Genomic DNA, 16,469 nt, shown 5'->3' with positions numbered 1-16,469 from the left:
TGGTGATTTTAGAATACAAAAATGATAACACAAAATTTTGATTTGGACGTTTTGCAGTGGGCGTAGTTACGTTAGCATTTGTTAAAATGTAAAATCAGCATTTGAAACTTGTCGGACATCTTTTTAACAGTATAAATGCTAAATCAACATTTAATTTCTTTCCGTGGCACTGGGAAGCCCATCTAACTAAAGAGCAAATACTACAAAATGTACAGTAGGGAAGAGCTAAGCAAGGGTGAGGTGAGTAAAAAAAAGGAAAAAGCGGTGTTGCAAACTGCTTTCTGTCATATTTCGTTTTTTGAATGAGAAATTGCTCAACCAAAATTCTTCAAATCCGTTGTAATTTTTCCTCTCTGTGAGAAGAATATCCTGCAAAAACTTCAAGGAATGATACATGTTTTTTCTATCTAAGAAAAATAAAATAGGAGCGGATATTTTCAAACACCACAAACGAGATTCTTGGTCGCGGACTTACACCGGCGAAATTCTGCCTGCAGCCTGATTGTTGAAATTTATGTCGGCAGTACAATAATCAAAAATCGATATATTATGCGGCGCAGATAGGGATATGTCTTGTCTCGTCTTGCCGACATTGCCAGTTAAGTTTCAAAACTCGGGCTAGAGTCCATGAGAGAGATTTGCTGTTTGATGCAACATTAGTGCAAGCAGGCAACTGTGCCAGCCTTTTAAGTCTAGTTGGACCTAACATAGCGCAATGTAGCCTTTTTGCATCTTCTGTATTGTCCGAATCTTCTCTTTAGGCAAATTTTAACCAGCGACAGAATTTATTTACTTGATTCGGTACGAGACGCACAATAAAATGTCATATGACACTTTATACGTTTAATCTATGGCCCGCGAACAATAATTCATGTCTCGGGAACAATCTGCAACTTGGCATCACTGCATCGACTTGGGGATTGCGCGCATACTTTAAACAGTCTCACACGTTCATTTTGAGGCTCCTCTGACGTAAGGACGTATCTCAATGTCAACATGAACCTTGTTTTCCGTAGAACTCTATGCTTGCCAGGGCTCATGTGAAAAATACAGATAAGTCTTTTCTTCTAAGGAGCGACGATTTGTGAGCGTTTTGACCTGCTTCTAAGGCGAATGTACCAGCTTTATCTAATAAACTCCCTTCACTTTGTTGCCTTTTTTATGGCGAAAACGATCCTACTACACAAAAATTCATACGGCTCTGTCAGATTATCCTCCGAAAAGACAACGATGTCTCCTTACCCTCGTTTACAAATCGAACAAATGAAATTAAAAGGAGGGAATAATGAAAAATTTTCATTCGAGCTTTTAGAAAGCAGACTATGAAAAATGTCTAGCCTCTCTCACATAAATTTTAAGAGCGAAATTGTGCTACCATGAAAGGGGAGGACAATGCAGATTTTTATGGGATTGAACCTACAGTCTTCAAAGAGGGTAGCTATCATAAATGTATAAAATAGTAGCACTTCCTAATGAAAGCATGTGTGCTCTAAAAATTGTATAATCTGCTCCTAGATAAACAAGGCTGAAAAATAGATTTATATTACCATGATCTATCCATAGTCAGAAAAAAGGGGGGAAAAATGAATACTCATTAAGAAGTAAGATACGAAAGTTCATCTATTTTTCTGCTGAAAGTTCATTTATATTCATTGAGATTTCATACGACGTTTTTTCCTAAGCACGGCAGAGCAGTTCCCAGTAGTCTCGTCATTTCAAATAAAATTGATTTGTATTTTAAAAAAAAATGATATTACATAGGCTGTCCAAAAAGTACCGAGACTGGTTCCATAACTCAAAAACCAAGATAGCTAAAGGCTTGATCTTGGTTTTATTTGAAAGATCAACTCAATATCTATCGATTGAGACCAAAATCAAAACTTTCGGTCAAATATTTCAAAAGTTACAACACTGTTTGTAAAAAAAATATCTGGACCCCCTACCGTTTTTTATGACTATTTTCTCTTGCCGGAAACACTCTCTAAATTAATGATCAGTGCACGGTTCTTTTGGAACTAATCATGGCAAAACCTTAGTGATTTGGAAACACTAGCTGTCAAGTCGTCGTCGTCGTCCGACTACGGGTATAAGGGTTCAAAGTCAATGGAAAAATAATAAACCGTCGGTCAGCCACCCCCAAAAAACCAGGGAAATTTTCGGCAGTTGTTGACAGTTCACAGTGCGTGTGTGGTCTACGCTGCAGATGGTGAGTGATTTTGTTTCTGTGTTCGAAATGTTTGATACCACTGCTTTAGCTCTTTCTATGATGGTATCAACAATTTTGAACACAGAAACAAAATCACTCACCATCTGCAGCGTAGACCACGCACGCACTGTGAACTGTCAACAACTGCCGAAAATTTCCCTGGTTTTTTGGGGGTGGCTGACCGACGGTTTATTCTTTTTCCGTTGACTTTGAACCCTTATATCCGTAGTCGGACGACGACGACGACGACTTGACAGCTAGTGTTTCCAAATCACTAAGGTTTTGCCATGATTAGTTCCAAAAGAACCGTGCACTGATCGATCATTAATTTAGAGAGTGTTTCCGGCAAGAGAAAATAGTCATAAAAAACGGTAGGGGGTCCAGATATTTTTTTTACAAACAGTGTTGTAACTTTTGAAATATTTGACCGAAAGTTTTGATTTTGGTCTCAATCGATAGATATTGAGTTGATCTTTCAAATAAAACCAAGATCAAGCCTTTAGCTATCTTGGTTTTTGAGTTATGGAACCAGTCTCGGTACTTTTTGGACAGCCTATGTATTTTACGATATAAACTGCTCTTGAGAAAATATTTGAGACACGTAGTCCTAAGTAATCCGAGATCGATTAAATACAACTTGAGTTAATTAATGCACAGTAGCCTTCGGTGGTATCCCGGCCATGCGTAGCAAGAACATTGATAAAGCTCATGTTCAACTAACATGGAGAACGCCGTGTTAAAAACCGTGCTCTCCTTTTTCAAGTCAAGTGAAATGCAAATCGCACGAAAGGACCAACTACCACCCGTAATCCCTACCGGATATGATAATTCGATTCATCTGCACCCCTTATGAATATGCATGAGTGCTTGTGCTATTCTCGCTGCGAGGTAACACTAGTTAGAGGAGCGGAGTGACTCTACGGCGAAAATTTCCGATGCTGCAATGCTGATGGGAGAGGAAATTATTCCAATTGAATCGGAACCCTGGAGTGAGAGATGGCATCTGTTGGAGCCAAAACATTACTGACTTTACAACGTAGGTTTATTGGAATTACATGTGTGAATTCAAAAGTGTGAAGTCATCATGAAGACATACCTCGTTCTGTAATTATATTTTGTATCAGTTCAATCATTGCAGGGAACTATCAGATAAGATACGCAATTGGATCGCTTGTAGCAAAAAGGGACCAGCGCAATTACAGCGTTTCCAAAATCGTGCTTCTTTTTTTCTCTTAAAAATACTTATTTTATGCTCAGTTTTAAAATTTACATAATTGATTTCCTTCAAAATTAACAATTTTTTTTGTGGGAAGCAAAAACTATTTTCTATTTTGGGAGATGTTTTAGATAATTATGAAGACACAATATTTTTACAACACTGTATCCGCGCTGGTTATTTTTTGCTTAATTCGATACAGATAAGATACACAATTAGATCGCATTTAGCAAGAAGGAACCGGCACGATTACAGCGTTGTAAAAATGTTGCCTCTTCATGATTATATATGAAATCTCTCAGAATGACAAAAAGTTTTTGGTTCCCACCAAAAAATTGATAATTTTAAGGGGAAATAATGGTGTGAATTGTAATACTGTACATAAATTAAGTATTTTTAAAAGAACAGAAGACGTCGAACGATTTTGAAAGCACTGTAATCGCGCTGGTTCCTTTTTGCTAAATGCAATCCAATTAACCGTCTGTGGCATACAGCGTAACAAGTTCGTAATAACGTATTTTTTGGGTTTTTAAAAATTGAATCTTTCCTCTGTGGCATAATTTTCCACATGTTCATCAGTTTTTTGAATAACTGATGATTCGAAAAAATTTAAAATTTTGAAAAAAAAATTGGTACGCTATGTTTTTTTACGCAAGCAACGAAATAGATTAGTGTCCCCCAAAATATCAGATCCAAAATTAATCCATGCCATTGAAGGTTAAGTTCCAACAGTCATGTTGTCGTAGTGAAGTATTTCGCAAAACGGATAAACTGTACGGAAAATTACAAAATTATTGTGCGAGAAATATTTCTTTAAATTAGAATCGGCCAATTTGAAATGACTGCTCATGCATAAAAAAACAGCAATCTATATCAGTTAAATTAGTTGCTGAAATGAGAACATGAGCGTTTAATTTTACAGATAACTTGAATTTAGTTTCACTAAAATACTACAAAGACAAGGACCAACATTAAGAGTGCAGCATATGGAGACATTTTTTCCATCATAAATTACTCTGAAATTAGTTTATGACATGAATTCACTAAAATAGACTTTCATTTTACGGTAAATCTGAGTGATGACCTCCGAAAGTTACTTTTACATGCGAAACCACGTATCTCCGTTCACAACTTTGCAAACTTCCTTTCATACTTGTCTTTTTCTTTGAAAACTAATCGATAAAATATCTCGACACTTCCTTTATTTTTCTTCCTTGTAATGAAATTTTCTGAATGAATTTGACGCCATTAAGTCGGCCTCTTTTTCTCCGAAGAAACAAAATAAGAGCGGACATTTTGGAATACCGCAATGGAGATTGGGTGTTTCGCTTTTGGCCAGCGATAGCGGTGCAAGGACTCTAAAATATTACATTTACTTTCTGATTGGGACCAGTTTTCTTTAGTCATGAGAAAAATCGTATTCTCTACCAAAAATTTTGGTTTTTGGAGTAATCGGAGTTTTAAAAAGAAGCTTCGGCTACCTGGACCGGGACCTGCGATGTTCTACACGGACCAAGTTTTTTCTCCGTGAGTTTTACCGCCGATATCATTATTAGTGCCATTTGGAATGAAATCTAATGCTATATTCTCAGCTCTGATCAGCAAACGATGATAGGAAGAGTTTTAACGAGTTTCTGAACTGTCAGACGCACGCAGCAGCGTTTTAGTGTTGGAAAAAGTTTTCCGCTAATTGAAAGTTTCGACGATCGCTCCGATTTTTCAGAGCCGTGATTTGGTAGTCTAATTGAGATCGGATTTCATCACTGATGATGAAACACGATGCTTCGATATATCTTAATTGTGCCCGGCTCGCCCGCTTGGGAAATTATTATCATTATTTTTCGGGAAAAGAGGCTTTCGAATTTCTGCGAACACGTTTAATCTCTAGCTCGGACGGAATGATTTATCATTAATTTGGTACTCACTGGAAAAGAATAATTGCTACGGTGATTTTAATGGTAGATTTCATCATTTATTATAAGTGGTCGACGTATACATGTGTCACAAATTGATTGGCGGATCCAGCAAATTGCCAACATCGTTTTTTCTCCATTTAAATGTATCGATACTTGAAGGAGTCGGGAGCTCCGACAAGAATCGATTATTTCACATGGGTTTAAATGGAGGAAATCCTGTGTTGCCAAATTGCTAGATCCGCCCCTGCATAAATTAATTGTCAAATCAGCAGTTGGAAACCTTGTACTTTGCTGGATTTCAACATTAAAATGTACGTAAAAAAATTGATAACAGACACTGTTTCATATACAGAATCGAGTATTCAATATGGGTTTAAAGCATTGATGTCAGATAAAGTTGATTGAAAATCAGCATTTTAACTCATTTAAGCCCATTAAATTTGGATCGCGCATTTAGCAAAAAAGAACCAGCGTAATTACAGTGATGTAAAAAAATGTTGCTTCTTTATGATTATCTAAAAAATCTCCCAGAGGAGCAAATAATTTTGACTTCCCACCTAGAAATTGCTAATTTTCAGAAAAACAATTGTGTAGATCTTAATTCTGTACATATATTGAGTATTTTTAAAGAAAAAGGAGAAGTTTCACTGTAATGGAGATGTTGCATGTGTGAGGGATTTGCGATTTGACTGTTGTTTCTTATGTAAAAGTTTGCGAGAAACACGATGGTGCCACTGGTTTTCTCTAAAATCATCTCTCAAGCTCAAACAAAGCTCTCAAGTTGAGGCAAAAATGGAGGGGATATCCCGCCCTACCCTGTGAGTCCACCTCTACATCAAGACAAACTCTCCATGCAAAGATAGGGAGCAAATACATTGACAGGGCTGCCACTTCATTTGGGGACTCAAAAACTGAAAACATGGCAGCCCTGTCAATGTATTTGCTCCCTATCTTTGCATGGAGAGTTTGTTTTGATGTAGAGGTGGACTCTCAGGGTAGGGCGGGATATCCCCTCCATTTTGGCCTTACTTTGAGAGCTTTTTTTTTTGCGCTTGGGAGTTGATTTCAGAGAAAACCAGTGGCACCATCGTGTTTTTCGTGAACTTATACATAAGAAGCAGCTGTCAATTCGCAAATTCCTCACACATGCAACATCTCCATACTGGTCCTCAATTTTATTCTGGATTATCCCACTCTCGAGTGAAATTCGACCCGGGGATCCGAACACGCATGCGCGCATTTGACTAAGGAGTGTTTATCTATGAACTCAAGTGAGAGTGCAGAGAACGAATTGAGGCGTATGAGCGTGAGCTTCGTGAGGACTGGTGAGCGAGTGTGTTAGCAGTCTAAAACGCGCTCACACGCTCTGTGCAAACTTTACAGCGATGCTGCAGAATTGGAAATTACGAGTGAAGGATTCTGTTCTGCTCTGCCAAGAAAGAACACCGTGCGGGCACCAACCGAATGTTGCCAAAAATCCCACGGCATCGCGTTTATTTTCAGAAAATTTACGAGCGTTTTCCGTCGAACTGTTTGATACTACAGCAGGCCGATTATTGACATTGATAGACAAAACTAAACTGAAAAAAAAAGCTCGGTGTATTTACTAAGAAAAGGGTAAAATTACCAAGAATTCAGGGTTCTATTTGATCCCAATTTTTTCTTGGTAAAATTACCGTTTATGGAATTAGTAATTTTACCGAGAAATCTCGGTAAAATTTTTGAACTCTCTCGGAAATTTTACTGGACTTGGTGAAAACGCAAATATTTTTTATCGACTGTGGTAGAATTACCGAGATAAAATGGCATAGTTACCGGGAATCGATTACCAATAAAAGTGGTATTTGTACCTGAAAAAAAAACCAGTAAAAATACCGATTTTTAGGTAGGCTTACCAGTCTATCTTGGTAAAATTACCAATAATTGGTAAAAGAAGTGAGATGGTAAAGGTACCAACGGACCTTCGTAATTTTTTTTCAGTGTAAAAACAAAGAAGACAAAAGGGATATGGAAGGATCCTATTGGTGGAAGCGGATGGTTGCAATGGACAAAGGAGGTAGGAAATAGACTAACTAACGGCGATATCAAGAATATAGGAGAAAAAACGGGAAACAAGGCTAAAAAGTGCACATACAAAACTGAGCTACAATTGCTATATAAATAAATATAAATGTTATAACTTCTGTTTACTATTTAAAACTACTCTAAAAAAATACTTGCAAAGTATCAAATTCACAATTCAATTTCTGATAAAGGTTTTGATATGCGCTCAAAATTATGTTCATTCGACAACCAGCTCTACTATTTTATTAAATATCCAATAAAATGTGGGTTAAAGCTAGGTTCTTATTGTAATAGGGATACATTTTTTGGCCATAGGAAGACGATTCTTCCTTTGCGATGGATGCTACACTATTATATCCCTAGCATCTTCCTAGATTGTAATTTTAGTTATTTTCCGGGTTGATCTTGGAACGGTGGTCCGAGCACAGCGAAAACAACAAAGCCTGTGGGTGGTGCATGATAAAATTAATGAGGGTTAACAGGCGCGGCGGCTAAACTTACGCTCATTTAGACTGAAAAACGAACTTTTAAGGGAAGTGAACTTTCCTGGTAGGGCTCGGCCGAGGGTCGGGGGATGGATGAGTTTTCATCCTGCGCATCAAGTAATATATTCAAAACTCCCTGGAAATTAGGTCGTTGCAGCCCAAAACGGCCACGCGCGGAATAATGCAAATTTAATCGTCCTCGAAAACATAAAAATTCAAGTATAGAGGCTCGGGCACGCAGTTTGGGCGAAAGTGCCTTACAAGGGAAATATGGGCACTTTCTGATTGGTCGCGCCTTGAAAGGCTTTCCGTGGAACCGTGACGACCATTATTAAACAAAACTGGTAACGTCTTTGCCGAACTTTGAAGGGGACCCCTAGAAATTCGTCGAGTTCCGCACAAAAAAACGTAACTAAATTGAAATGTTGCCAAATTTTCTCTCGTAACCTGAATTTTTACCAAGAGAATATTCAGCATTTCCATCGAAAAATTGCCCGTCCAATCTGAAGCGGAAATCAGGAACATTCTGGACGAAAATTGCGCAAATTAATTGAAATTTGTTTTTCCAAACTTTGCAGAGGATCCCTTGAAATTCGTTGTTTCCCGCACCAAAAAGCGTAACAATGTTTCGATGTCGCCAAATTCCCTCTCGTAAATTGATATTTACCGAGAGAATATTGGACATTTCCATCGAGAGATTTCCCTGATTTTTTGTCTGATCACATGCAAAAATCGAGAAAATTTTCGACAAAAATTGCGCAAGTACAATAAAATTTGTTTTGACAAACTTTGGAGATATCCCTTGAAATTCATCGTTTGCCGCACAAAAATACGTAACTACATTTCGATGCTGTCAAATTTTCTCAGATAAATTGAAATTTTCTAAGAGAATATTCGGCATTTCCATCGAAATTGATCTGATTATGCGTTTGATCTCCTGCAAAAATCAGGAAAATTCTGGACAAAAATTGCGCAAGTATATTCCTGTAAGAAAGTGAATTGCTTGAGTCAATTTTGCAGCTTTGGAATGGAGTTACGTCTCTCCTTCAGGGAATAACAAAGAATTATCAGAAAATATCCTAGCGATGATCTAATTAAATGACGAACAAATGTTAGACAGTGGACTTGCAGTCTCTAAATTGAGGTTGTTCTCTGGCTTCCTGTTCACTTTGAACCCCCTCGGCCCTTGCTTTGAGAATTTTTCCTCGAATGTTTCTTAGGCTATGTTACGCCTGTGCCTTGCCAATTTCCTACAGCTTTACATTTGGACGTATTCCTGCTAAACGGAACTGTAAACGAGTGGAAAATATGGGGTATGCTCTAGAAAACTGCATAAGAAACAATGTAAAAGTGGGCGAGATTCCCTTTGGGGAAATGGAAAAGCGGGATTTTACATTCTACTACGGAACTGAGCGTCAACTGCATGCGGCAATCATGAGCCGTGGGCATGGGAATATAGCGTTAAGGACAGGGCTCATGAGTTAAAGACGTTGTTGTGGCGTCACCTCTCCCGTCATCTCCGCTGATGTCACGAGTGCCTTAAAATTCCCATTCATTCTTACGGCCCTCAGCTAACGGGCACACCCCTTCTTCCACATCTGTATCTGGTTCTGTATGGCAGAAATACATCCATTTATTGATGAGAAAATGTTACAGGAGCTTGAATCACTACACAAGTCGTTGAGTATGTAAAATCCAAAAATTTTAAAATTTGTCTACGAAAATGTAAAAACTTTTAAAACAAACTTTAAAATTACTCACCTGCATAAAATTTTCAATTTGTTAGTCGCGCTGAGGATGGAGGTCGGGATACCTCCGAAACGTATCCGCCTCAAAAATTGAAAATTTTATGCAAGTGAGTGATTTTGAAGTTTGTTTTAAAAGTTTTTAAATTTTCGTAAAAATTTTTTAAAATTTTTAAATTTTACATATCCGTTTATTGGCCTGACGAACGATTTAAAAACCGAATAAAAAAAACCATCCATTAACTCAGCATGAGTCAATCTAATTGAGCGCAAAGACTCGCCTTCCAAATAAATGCTATTTTCCAATAAATACAATTTTTCAAATTCGACGAATTCAGATTACCACCGGAAAATATTTATGAAAAATGAACAACCATCGAATACGATACCAAGCCTACCAAATTTGGCGGAATAAAATTCGCCTGAAAATACTTTCTAGACATTCGAAATTCAGAGTGGCGAGGCGTTGATAATCGATTATTATCGATATTCCCCCATCTAAAGCTATAATAAAGAATCGATTATGAAGGTGTTTGTTGCAAACACGATCTATCGATCCTTTTACATGGATTTAAAGGGCAGATTAATCGATATATCTCAAAGCACGCCTCGCCAAGAATCTCCGACGGAGCAGAGCAATCGTATTCTCGGGAGCGTCGCTGAAATTCTTGAAGCGCTAAAATATGATTCAATTTCGAACGCTTTTGCTTAATTCCCACGCTACCGAGATAATCCATAATGCTAGTCGTCGCGTCGCATTGCTGTGTGCTCCATCCGCTGCTTTCATTTCATCTCCGAGAACAGCCCCTACGAATAGGGGTCGTAAATATCGCCACGCCTGCAGTCTGAAATTCAGCCGCGCCTGAAATAGGCGGATGCGCCAACTTGATTCTTTAAATCCGGACGCGTCGAGGGTGATTGTCTCTCGTCTTGCTTTTCACTCTCGACAGCTTTTATGGGTATTGGAAAAGTACAGAATAAAGTAGTTAGGCAGTGCTGAATAGAATAATAGAGAATTTGCAGGTGTCTGAAATTTGATGAATTTCGTGTTTAAGTGAAATCTACTGAGTGAACTGAACAGGGAGATACCCTTAATTCATAAGTTGATCAATTATTAGAGGAGATATGACAAAATAACCGATTCTGCTAAAATACATGTGTTTCAATGGGAAATGCCGCCAGATGAGATGACGTCACTATAGGCGGTGCATGCAAAATGGTTGTGGGTTTTCGATTCTATCGATAAATTTTAGGGTGATAGGACAAAATTTTCAAAAATAAATGTCAAGCGTAAAAAAATGGCCAATGTTAAAAAAAGTCCATGAGCAAAAAATGTTCAAGTGATGGTAAATCTTCATTTTCTCCATGGATATTTCTGTAGAAAGCTTCCAAGCTCAGTATTTTGCCATTATGTCACGTTCGGGCATTTTTGTTTTTGGCCATAATACCGCTACCGGACATTCCAGATATCTGGCCACACTGGAGAAAAAACACATTGGATCTAGAGTCCAGACTCTTAAAAACATCGACAAGAAAAAATACTCTTGATTCAATCAGATTTAAGCTTAAATCAAGAACCAAGTCTCTTAATTTGAGCGGATTTCCTTTTGATTTAAGCTTAAATCTGATTGAATCAAGAGTCCTTTTTCTTGTCAATGTTTTCAAGAGTCCGTGATAGATATTTCTGTAGAAAGCTTCCAAGCTCAATATTTTGCCACTATGTCATGTTTGGGCATTTTTGTTTTTGGCCATGATACCGCTACCGGACATTCCAGATATTTGGCCATGTTTTAGATGTAGACTTTTTTGACTTCGGACATTTTTGTATTTTGGACTTTTATTTTCGGACATTTTGTCCTATTACCAATTTTGAGGTCTCGATAGACGATCAAATTCCCGAACCAATTATCATCAAAGTGTCGGGAGTCATCAGTCTTCAACTCATTAATTTGCTTAATTTTAAAATGAAAACTTGGCAGAAATGTTTCCTGAGGCAGGAAATGATGAATGGTGGCACTCCATTCTGATCTTACTTTGAACAAAATAGTGCGGCCCGTCAAACTTTGATGGTAGATGGTGACCATCAGTCATCAGCAAGTCTACTTTGATCGGAATTGGTTCGGAATTTGATCGTCTATCCAGGGCTTTAGGAGGGTTGGAGTGCTTACCACATCGATGAGCTGGGAGAGCTTGAGCTTGATGCAAACGCGGAGGACATCGGTGGTGTTGACGACGGGTCGTACCAACTTGTTGTAGTTGGAGAGGAGGTCGTCGTAGAGGCGCTTGGCGTCCGGGTTCCCGGCTACGGCCACGTGCACCACCAGCGCCGACAACAGCCACGCCCGCACCGTCTCAACCACACACATCGCATCTGCAAACAAAAAATCGAAATTTTCCCTCAAATCAAAACGTCTTATTAACACAACATGAGAGAAAGCAAGAGAGAGAGACAGAAAAAAACAAGCGGGTAAGTTCTAATCAGAGACAAGAGACCCTCCACTGGCCTCCTAGCGACAGGTGGAAGCTTTTACTTTCGGGGTTTCAACAATTCCTTATGGACAATTATTAGGGAGCAACAGTCATCACCCTATTTTCGGCTGTTGACTTACCTACATGGTCGATGATGAGCTTCGGGTGACGTCATGAGCCAAACAAGTTTCCTAAACTTCGGCCATTTTCGGCTTGTTTGCGAAACGAAACTGCCAACACGTTGTTAAACACCAACGATGTAGGTAAGTCAACAGTAGAATGCTGAAGTCCCGAAAGTAAAAGCTTCCACCATGACCAAGATACTAGTGGAGGGTCTCTTGTCTCTGGTTCTAATACTGTCGTATTATCAAAGCGCTCAGGTGTTAGTAAATGTATTTAATGAAGAAATGACGTATAAACTCCGTCGACTTGGCTGGGAAATGGAAATAAAACATCAGCTGATAGCAAACAAAGGTTACCAAGGAAACCGTAAACGCGTATTTTTGTTTCCCGAAAATGAGCTCACCGTTGAGCTCATCAGGCGCGTTTTTTTTAGGCTTCATTTGAGTTCAACGATCAATTTCGATAAGAATTACTCTACCGCTAAGAAATTTCCTTATAAACAAACGATCGAAACTACCTTCGCATTACGTTAAAAGCGTAAAATACGGTTTTCACAGCTTTATTTATTTTAAAAATTGACCCCCCCAAAAAGCCTACACATCGATGAGCTGGTGCGCCATTTAAACGCATTAGCACTAGTATACTAGTACTCAGAGGTAAGTCGAAATCAAAAAGCGCTGCCTATCGGCTGAGCGCTTAATACCCGGAACCAGTGTTCGAAACTCACAGGCGCCAAATGCGCCTAAAAAATCGGCCATGGCGCCAAAAAAATGAAGGCTCTGCGCCAACGTGGCCCCTAAAAATTGCCCCCTAAAAATCTCGATTTTCACAGGAAGTCACATGAAGAAAGAATTACAAATCTATTTGAACTGAAAACACTCAGAATTTTCAGCACTACAAGTGAAAGCTTGTTTTTTCTATTCTACACGATTTCATTCTTAGTGCTTTTGTCTTCCTCAAGTTACAGCTACTTACTAGTTCTGTTACGAAAACATCTTGCGTCTAACTTTTCACTACATACGCCGTAATATATAGGCGAAAAGTCAATTTGGCCCCTAAAGAATCTTCAATGGCTTTTTCTCTTTCATCACTTTAAATAAGAATAATTCATGCAGAGTTTTCAAACATTTCAAAATTATGAGTTAAAAAACGCTGACTCCGCGAGTTTAAATATTAGAGCTTAACACAGAGCGGAGCGGCGTGTTAGCAGCGCAGAACGCGCACTGGCGCCTACAAACCTAACGGGATACTTCACGCATTGCGCAACGCGTGAAGTATCCCGTTAGGTTTGTAGGCGCCTATGCGCATGTCACGCTGGTTGCCTGCCGCGCCGCAACGCTTTAAGAAACTATTTCGCGTCAGAGGCGTTGCATAGTATCCTACAAGAGTGAAGGCGCACGAAATAACTAGTTAAAGAGGACTTTAATTTTGACTGCATCTGTTCCTGAAAAATGTTTCATTTGGCATTGGAGCGAACCTAGGCTCCCGCTTTGGTTTTCATCTTATCATATCCGTACAGTGTACATGTGGTTTTATCTGCTCTTAGAGTCTGTTCTTTTTCATGACTTGATTCATGAATGAAATGTTTTTAAGAATGAAGGTAGTCGTAGTATGCATTTATTTTTGAAGTGGCTCCTGTCATTTAAAGGAGAAGAAAAAAATGTAGACATAACATGTCCATAATTTGGACAATTTTCGACGTATTCATGGCTGGACATTAAATCATGAGGACTTCATAAAGACTGGACTTAACGTTTAGTGGACATAAATAGCGGTGGACATTTATTCAATGGACGAAAGGTAGGTGGACATAAAGTCCTGGAAGCGTTTCGAACACAGCCCGGAACTCTCGACATACTAAGGAAAAACGCCGTATGAACATTCATATTTTGCAAAATTTTCCCTGCAACTTGATTGTTGAAATTGATAGACAAAGCGATTGACAAAGGAGATAGGAGGGATATGGATTGATCCTATTGGTGGAAGCGGGTGGTCGTTGCAATGGACAAAGGAGGTTGGTAGTATATTTTATTTTATCAAAAAAGAAAAATCCAACCCAATTGTTTGAAATTATGACAAAATATTCTTCACATAGAGAGAAAAAAAATCCAGAAAATTTTCAAGAAAGGATCTTGAGTATTTTTCTGTTCCAAAAAAGAAAGTATCTCAGAAAGTTTGCAACGTCACTATGTGTAGGAGCTGCAAGTAAGTTGCGAGTATTGCAATTGGCGAGAAACATTCGTCCCGTTTTTTAGCTGGCGTACTATTTCTGCCTCTTCCTCATTTGTAGGTCACTCTAAATGCAAGGCCGTTAATTTTATATAACTGCACCAAGTTCATGACGATGTCCTGCCCTCCAAATGGTGAATCTGCAAAAACGCGTATTTCATTTGCAGCTAGTGTTTTGAAATCTCCATTCCCAATTTATTCCATTAAAAAAGAAAAAAACAACAATAAATTCTTGACAATTTAGCCAAATATTCTTCACAATCAGAAAAAAAATCCTGGGAATTAAGCAGAAATGACTTTGAAAATTGCTTGATAGGCATGACAGAAAGTCTCCAATGTTGCAAACTGGGGTGTGTACTTCTGTACATCTTCATAGTCAATAAATACTACTGTCTTTGGATACTTCAAAATCACAGAGAAAAAAAAGAGGTGGTCACACTTTGAGGATTAGTTCACCCCGCGACCGTAGGTAAGTGCAATATGGCGTCGATATTCCAGCAAAATCCAAAATTTGAAGTACGAAAATTGGACCTTAACGTCTAATTTTTGCTGAGTCCAACTCCAAATACAATTTCAACACTGTCATGTTGACATTTTGATTAGGATGATTAGTTATCTCAATAAAAAATTTTTACTGGTTTAATTTGAGGGTTTTAATAGCACCCAATCCTTATATTAGACGACTTCTTTCCATAAACTATATCATTTTCAAGGATTTTATTATCCTTGAAAATGATAAATGCAATAAATGCGTGCCGTAAATGCGACCGCCTCTTCTTTCTTCTCAATGCTTCAAAATCAACTGCACAAAAATTTGTCGTCAAGTAAGGCAAGACGTTGATTAAAGACCGTGTCGAAGATGAATGCACTCCTCCCGCTCTGTCGTGCTAAGGAAGAACGCCGTATGAACATTCGTGAGTTGCCAAATTGCCCCGGATAAAACATGTATTTTTGAAGAAAATTATGCAAATTTTTCTTTGAAATTTTCACACATTTTTTAATAAATTGCGAACAAAATTATCTAAAAAAATGGAGGAAAAATATTCACAATTTTTCCAGTAAATAAGGTTCTTATTGAAGAAAATATGGCAACGTCTGAAGACTCATAGGGCGTTCTTCCTTAGCACGGCAGCGCTATCGAGTTCGGTCACGTCGACTTGATCTCAGGCTAAGCCGTTCCGGTTCGCGGCTGTGGCTTGGCTCAGGCAGGAGTAAGCTTCCTCCAGGCAACATTGAAATATTGGTCCACATGATTTACACGGCTGTCAATGTCCCGGCGAGACTCGTGGTTTTCATTATGTAGCGTGGCTCACCGCGGAGAGACAGAGGGACTATATTACGTCCTGCGGGCTGGCTTAAAATCGATGTCGATATATTGCATTGATACAATAGGGATTCATCGGTAAAAGTTGTTCGATAACGATACTCAATGATCGACCCGCTAGATATTGCGCGATAAAACCCAAAAGTGATGATTGAGCTTGGAGCTATATTAGGGTCATATCAAAGACACTGAATCACTTAGACCGTGCGTCTGGCTCGGTTTCGTACAGGCTAAGCGAGACAAGTCTCTCGGAGCCCTGTGATGGGTGGGCGGGGAAGGGGAAGGAGTGTTCAAGGAGAAAATATTGGTATTTCCTCGCAGGCTGGCAACTTCTTCCAGGCCATGCACGTAATTAAAACTTCTTTGTGACTCTCTTTCTCAATCAATGCGTTTGATTTTCGATGAGAGCTACAGACCTGTCCGCCTTTCGCTCACCCTATAGCCTCAGCTCGTTTAAGTTTTCTCATTACCTTGATTCTTGTTTTTACATTTCGACTGTAGTGATTCCCAATGTAAGAGTAGCGGCGGGATTTTGCACAGCATCTACCACCGATTTTCATTGCAGGTCAAATGTAAGAAGAACTCTATCTAATATCAGATATTGTCAACAATTCACATCGTAGTTAGTGAGAATGTAAGGACATTTTTTGTCAGTATCTCAATCGGTAGAAAACGTACATTAATTTTTGACT

At 38.7% G+C, this 16,469-nt stretch overlaps 1 protein-coding gene across 2 annotated transcripts in view; it reads right to left on the bottom strand.

The window, feature by feature from the left end:
* Positions 1 to 16,469, bottom strand: part of nAChRalpha4 (nicotinic acetylcholine receptor alpha4) — a 389,540-nt gene that overhangs the window by 281,026 nt on the left and 92,045 nt on the right. For both annotated transcript variants that reach the window (XM_019041336.2, XM_019041335.2), the window contains exon 2: positions 11,801 to 12,003. In XM_019041336.2, the coding sequence (XP_018896881.2) occupies positions 11,801 to 11,998 (198 nt within the window). In that variant the 5' untranslated portion in view covers positions 11,999 to 12,003. The remainder of the gene's footprint in view (positions 1 to 11,800; positions 12,004 to 16,469) is intronic.

This window comes from Bemisia tabaci, chromosome 9, assembly GCF_918797505.1.
Source record: "Bemisia tabaci chromosome 9, PGI_BMITA_v3".
NCBI lineage: Eukaryota > Metazoa > Arthropoda > Insecta > Hemiptera > Aleyrodidae > Bemisia > Bemisia tabaci.
Note: the sequence above shows the minus strand (reverse complement) of the source record. Positions and strands in the feature narration are given on the sequence as shown.